The sequence below is a fragment of the Crocodylus porosus genome, unplaced genomic scaffold, assembly GCF_001723895.1.
Source record: "Crocodylus porosus isolate Cpor-Errol unplaced genomic scaffold, CroPor_comp1, whole genome shotgun sequence".
NCBI classification, from domain to species: domain Eukaryota; kingdom Metazoa; phylum Chordata; order Crocodylia; family Crocodylidae; genus Crocodylus; species Crocodylus porosus.
In genome coordinates, this window is record NW_017728925.1 from 2,281,167 (window position 1) to 2,288,184 (window position 7,018).

Genomic DNA, 7,018 nt, shown 5'->3' on the forward strand with positions numbered 1-7,018 from the left:
GATTGACTCCAATTTTGAAAGAAGTTCTACTGTGGGTAAAATGCTATCAAACAGCATCGCATGCTACAGAGAAATCTTTCGTGAAAGGAAGAGTCAATCGATGCGGCAAACTTCATTGTTGTCTCATTTTAAAAAATTGCCACAGCCACCCCAACCTCAGCAACCACCACCCTGATCAGTCAGCAGCCATCAACATCGAGGCAAGGCCCTCCACCAGCAAAAAGATTACGACTCGCTGAAGGCTCAGATGATGGTTAGCACTTTTTAGCAATAAAGTATTTTTTAATTAAGGTATGTACATCGGTTTTTTAGGCATAATGCTATTGCACACTTAATAGACTACAGTATAGTGTAAACATAACTTTTATATGCACTGGGAAACCAAAAAATTCGTGTGACTCGCTTTATTGCGATATTCGCTTTATTGCGGTGGTCTGGAACCGAACCCGCAATATCTCTGAGGTAGGCCTGTACCTTGACTTTAGCATGGCTTTTGATATGATCTCCCACCACATTCCTCCAAGCAATCTGAGGAAGTATGGGTTGGATGATTGGACTTTAAGGTGGATACAAAACTGGTTGAATCATCGGGCTCAACGGGTAGTGATTAATGGCTTGAGGTCTAGTTGGCAGCTGGTATAGAGTGGAGTGAGTCGGGGTCAGTCCAGGGGCTGGTTTTGTTCAATATCTTCATTAATGATCTGGAAGATGGGATGAATTGTACCTTAAGCAAGTTCTCAGGTGGCACCAAATTGGGGGAGTGTAGTAGATACGCTGGAGGGTAGGGTTAGGATTCAGAGTGATCTAGACTAATTGCAGGATTGGGTCAAAAGAAATCTCATGGGGTTCAACAAGGACAAGTGCAAAGTCCTGTACTTAGGGTGGAACAATCCTATGTACCACTACAGGTGTGGGACAACTGGCTAAGCAGCAGCTCTGCAGAAAGGGACCTGAGGTTTACAGTGGGCAGTAAGATGGATACGAGTCAACAGTGTGCCCTTGTTGCAAAGAAGGCTAATGGCATACTGGGCTGCATTGGTAGGTGTGTTGCCAGCAGGTCAAGAGAAGTGATTATTCCTCTCTATTCTGTACTGGTAAGGCCACATCTGGAGTACTGTAACCAGGTTTGGGCCTCCCACTACAAAAAGGATGTGGACAAGTTGGAGAGAGTCCAGTGGAAGTTAATGGAAAAGGCTAGGGGGGCTGGGGCACATAATTTATGAGGAGAGGCTGAGGGAACTGGGTTTATTTAGTCAAGAGAAGATAACACTGAGAAGAGGCTTAATAGCAGCCTTTAACTACTTGAAGGGGGGTTTCCCAAGAGGATGGAGCTGGACTGTTCTCTGTGGTGGCAGATGACAGCACAAGGAGCAATGGTCTCAAGTTGTAGCAAGGGAAGTTTAGGTTGGATATTAGGAAAAGGTCTCACTAGGAGGGTGGTGAAGCACTGGAATGGGTTACCTGGAGAGGTTGTGGAATCTCCATCCTTGGGGGTTTTTAAGGGCCGTCTCAACAAAGCATTGGCTGGAATGATCTAGTGGTGGATGGTCCTGCTTTGAGCAGGAGGTTGAATTAGATGACCTTCTGAGTTCTCTTCCAACCCAATTTTTCTATGATTCTAAATACTTGGATACAGAGCTAGATCATCCAGTTGTAAGGGATACTCTCCATTTCCCTGGAGGTTGATGGGCAAAATCTCATCTGAAATTCTGTCTCTAATTGCCTCCTTGGTGGCAACAACAGCCTCCCTCTACCAATACTGAAAAATAAGGATTTGTTGCTTCCTGGCACTTGCTAGAATTCTCCCTCCATCCGAGCTAATACCTATGAAAAGCAAGTAACAGCTGTGTCACAGTGTGGGCACTAGTACTCTGCCTGCATCATTAGAAGTTAAGCTGCAGCAGTAGTACTAAATGTACACCTTCTCTTACACACTCTCTTTGCTAGGTAGCCTAAAATGCAGTGCCTGACAGAGGAGGGGTGCAAGTTGTCAAATCATGGACTACAGATAGACATTGGATTTATGACACATTATAACCTGCCTGACATCTGACTCCCCAGGTACTTCTCCACTATTTAACTGCTAACACTCATCTTCCTTTTCTCTCCCCCCACCGCCAGCCTGTCTCACCCACTGACTCCTCAATTCACATCTTCACTGACTGCCTGTCTTCCATGCAGACCAGCCCAGCCCCTGACTTCTTTACTATTCCTTCCATCCAGAAAGAGCGCACTCCAACTGCAGAGACTTCCTCAGCCTGACAAAGGGTTTTTAAATCCAAAAGCTTGCTAATTTTTTTTTTACCAACTATTTAAGCTGGTCTAATAAAAGATATCAGATTCACACAACCTTGTCTGCCTAACAGAGGAGGTGCATTCTTTACAGGAGCTAGCAAGCCAAGGTCCATTTTACCTGTCTAATAATTATCCAGGTGGAAGCCAATGACTCTCTAAAGACTAGGGTAGATGTCACACCCTGACCAGACACCCTCCCTTCCACTGAGGCAGCTTCTGGAATTCAAGGCTATTCATGAGTAAGTGCAAATGTTGGTCATGTTTGTCCACAGTCACTGCTTAGAGAGACAGGTAGGGATTTCAGTCAGAGCTGGGAGGCAAAAAGAAAAGTCAGTTCAAAAAACCAATAAAACCCCAATGATTACACATAATCACTAACTGCCCTGTCAAAAACTAGCTAATAGACTTGATTAACTTCTTACAGAGCTGTCATTCACACAAGATGGGTGTACCTGTATTTGGAGGTGCTGTGGTTGATTTTACTTTGCAGTTTCCCCATGGTATTGCATATAAGAGCAGCTCTGGCAATGCAGTGAATTGTGCTCAGCATCTCAGGCATTCCCTGGCAGGAGGTGAGCTGGGATGTGAGGAGAGGTTATGTTACTGGACAAGTAAATCTTAGTTCTGATCTTTGCACACATTGAACCGGACATCAATAATACTGCACTGTCACCGCAGCCCCACCTGTTAGCTTCCCAGCATTTCTCTTCCTCTCTGACTCCCTGACTGCTCCCATGGCAAAAGAGGGGAAGTCTGCTTTCTCAGCCATGCTGTCACTGTCTTTTTTGTAAATGCCCAGGTTCATGGCCTATGAGTCCATATGGAAGTGGCACATGTTCTCCCTTGGTTACACAGTGAGCTGCATTTGTCTGCTTGGTTTTACTGTTGCCTTTTTGTATGAAAGTGGATTCTGTCCCCAAGCAAGTTGCCAAGCTAGCAGCCCAGAAACAATAATACCCTTTGTCCACAGAGTGGTGCAGCTCGGGATACATGTTCTGAATGCCCTTACCTGTGTAACTCAGTCCTGATATGAAGGACTTCACCACCTTCATCCAGTCTATATATCTTTAAACGTCACTCTTCCTAGATGCCTGGCTGTGCCAGTTTCTAGGTTTGGTGATGCAGACTCCTACCAACTTATTTTACGTAGGCAACTCAAGTGAGCATGGTCTCAGACAAGGGTGTTTTGATAACCGCCAGCCTGGAATAGATATGATCTAGGCTTAGAAATCAGTCTCTATGTCCCACTACCAACCCCTTGATCCATCCAGGCTCCTTGAGAGCAACACAAAAACCTCCATTTAAAGAGAAACCGGGTGAAAAAGCAAGTGGTTGTTCAGGAGGTTTAAGTAAGCTTAAGTAAGTTGAGACCACATTGACTCACATGATAAGACACCCAAGAAAGGACATTTTCCCCTCAGCAAGTAGGCACCTTCATCACAAATAATATTACACAACACAACACAATGCAGCAGGCTAATAACAAACATCAGTGCAGCCTGGAGCGGGGAATCATCTCTGGGATGGTGTCTCCAGCTGTGCATGTAAGTTGTAAGGGAAGGAACAGTTGTCCCCTGGTCAGTGTCAATGGCAGTGAATTACCAGGTACAGTAACTGGATTCCTCTCAGCTGGGAATGCTATAATTGGATTTATGTTAGTCTGTGTTAGAGTTCCCATCCTCTCTGTCAGGCAACCACTGAAAATTCACAAACAGCTATCTGTCATAGCACAAAAATACATCAGCCTTATAGTCATTGATCACCAAAACCTGAAAAACAAATGCTGGAAGCTGTAGGTTTGGGTGGGCTTGCATTCCAGAAAATATTCCATTTCTAATTCTACTTGGCTGTCCTTTGAGATTAGCAGTAAGTAATACCTAGTTAAGCTGGTCTTGTTCTATCCATGTGTTTATACACTGAAAAGATTTAAAGGATACCCAATCTTGGGAGGTTCAGGAACTGTGATAATTTGGTAATTTAATTTTTTCATCAGACTGAAATTGAGTTTGCAAACTGTTTCAGCACAGTAGGAATACATGTAATTTATCCCGGCAAAGGAAGACTGCTTCTGAAATATAATGCAAGAGGCAAGGCTTTCTAAGGGTGATATCTTTTACTGGCCCAACTATGTCGTTCAGATAAAATTAAACAAGCTTTTGAATATTCTTTGTCAGGTCTGAAATATAATGCAGAATTTAACCCTTGTTCTTTTCTAGACTTGCAATTAAAAGTGAAAGTGCTATTACTAAAATTACCAGCATAAAACAGGAAGCTGGAAGGAAGGGAGTAAATAGAGCAACCGTAGTGTTCTTTACTGGAAGTTTGCAAAGTGCTTTGAAGAGGGGGTGCAGATTGCAAGATCCCTGGGGCAGGAACTACCTCAACCTGATGTCAAATAATAACAGTGCTTAAGTATTGTTAGTAAATAGACCATGTCATTCTACATTGTTAAAAGATTTGTTACAATAAACCTACTAGATCATACTCATTCACAACAACTTTCTTGGTCAACTTGGTCAATTTTTTCCCCATTACACTTAGTTTTTCACACTTAACTACCTTTACATTTTAAGTTCACTAGCAAAGAAGGAATCTGGGACTTTGAGGAAAAATGGTATGCAAGGAAAACAGGAAGTGTATCTCCTTGGGCCTAGATTCTGTTTCCCTGTCACTAGCCTGCTGTAGAAATCTGTAGTGGTTCTTCAACTCTGAACACTTAACAAGAACAGAAAGTTTCCAAGTCATATCACTTCTTGCGCAAGCCGTAAGTTATTTAGAAATCTCACTACTGGGCCCCCTCTCCCAGGCAACTTTATCACTCTTTTCGTGTGTAAGTTGGTCACTCTTGTGAAATGCTGTTAGAGCAAAGTGTTGTGTTGGGATCAGAAGGTATCTGATTCATACAAAAAGCATGCTTCAAAAAGACTGAATTTCATAGCAGGGGATTTCCCTTCCCCCCTTCCAATATGTATTGCTTAACATAGACTAATCTCTTTCCTAAATTGTTCCTAACAGCAGAACATATTTGCATTTAAACAAGAGGTTGTATTTTCTCAGCCTGCAGGTGACTGACCTGAAACCCATACACTAACACCATCAAGAGAAGCAACCATTGTGCAAAACACGAAATGAAACTTCATTACAGGATCAAGCCCAGTATTTCAGTTTATCCCTCATTCCCTCAGACTCCCAGTGCCTTCCAGTTACATATTAAAGGACACAATTAACATCCACCACATGTTCTTTATTCTCTCCCCATGTAAAACTATTTGAGCACTGGTTTTTCATCTATACAATAGATTTTCAAAAACTATAAAAATTATACAATACAACTATAAAAAAACTATACAATAGTTTTCCATCTATTGACTCGTCTGAAATCCTATGAAATATGAACTTTCATTTCTATACAGGAGAACTTTTACAATCTTTTCTCCTATGCCTGACGAAGGGTGTTTGTGCCCAAAAACTTGCACTTAAAGAATTTGTTTTGGCAAAAATCTTGTAGGCTCTTGATAAAAGATATCGTCTTTACTATGAGTCCTAATTGCCTTTTGAGCACTGGAGTGATTTTTAAAAACATATATATATATATACACAGACACAGTGGTTGAACTGGGCTCTCAGACAGAAGGCATTTGATCAAGCAGATCTCTTTGGGGTTTATTTGCAATTACAGGTTTCCCTCGCTTTATGCTGTACATGCATGTGTTCCTGGAAAACGGCACATAATGAATTTGCAAAGAGGGAAACCACTTTACAATGTAGCAAATAGAGGAATATTCCAAGACCTCAACTGTACTGATCCCCAGACCCATTTCTATCACTTTTACAAGACAATTTAGGTACTCACTAACAGCAGACAGTGCACACAAGCATGGGCGACTGGTGCCACCTTAGTCATGGGAGGAGCATGTGCCCCCGCAGCGACCAGTCAGTGACCGGGGACAGGAGGTCCCCCTGGTGGCCAACTGTGCCGCAACTGCGGCGCTCTTGGAAGCAGCTATGGTGCTACATCCAGCGCTCTCACTCCCCAGCCAGTGCTTACAGGGGGACACTGGCACTCCTGCCTGCCCCTGCTGCCTGTTGCCTAAATGGGGAGCATGGCCTGTCAGGGAGACACCAGCGCTCTCAGGGGGTGCATGTGTACCCTGTATGCATTGCCACTGCACACAAGCACAGGTTGCTGGTGAATGTTAAGCTAGCAGGATGCTTAAAGCCACAATGGGGATGACAACTACAGAAACACGGTTCGCAGGCAATAAGTGAGGAGCACATATCCACACAGGAAACTATACTTTGGTGCGTGTCGCTCCCACAATGCACTGTACAAAGCAGCTGACTGCAGGCTTCCACCACACCGATCGCATAAGAGTGAATGAACGTTGCGTATAATGAATTTTTGGTATAAAAAGGGTCATTGTATAACAGTGAATTCACACATACAGAACCTGCATAAAGTGAGGGAAACCTGTACCAGGACTTGCATGTGCTTGTGGCAGAGAGAATGAAAACAGAAAGGGGAACCAGGGAGGAGCAATTCAAATGACCAAATAATCTGATTTTTCAAGAATAATAAGGACACTCCCATGTCTGCCAATATCACATGCCCCCTCTTTAATAATGCAATTATAGTTTCATAGTTTCTATGGTTGGAAGGGACCTGAGTAGATCATCTAGTCTGACCCCCTGCCATGGCAGGAAAGAGTACTGCGGTCAAACA

The 7,018-nt window shown here is 43.3% G+C and overlaps 1 protein-coding gene across 3 annotated transcripts in view; it reads right to left on the reverse strand.

The window, feature by feature from the left end:
• Window positions 1-3,718, reverse strand: part of WDR31 (WD repeat domain 31) — a 26,391-nt gene extending 22,673 nt beyond the window's left edge. Inside the window, exon 1 of one of the 3 annotated variants that reach the window (XM_019540548.1) lies at window positions 2,748-3,718. In XM_019540548.1, the coding sequence (XP_019396093.1) occupies window positions 2,748-2,854 (107 nt within the window). In that variant the 5' untranslated portion in view covers window positions 2,855-3,718. The remainder of the gene's footprint in view (window positions 1-2,747) is intronic. The other 2 variants (XM_019540550.1, XM_019540549.1) reach the window with 2 other exon arrangements.
• Window positions 3,719-7,018: the final 3,300 nt, after the last annotated feature.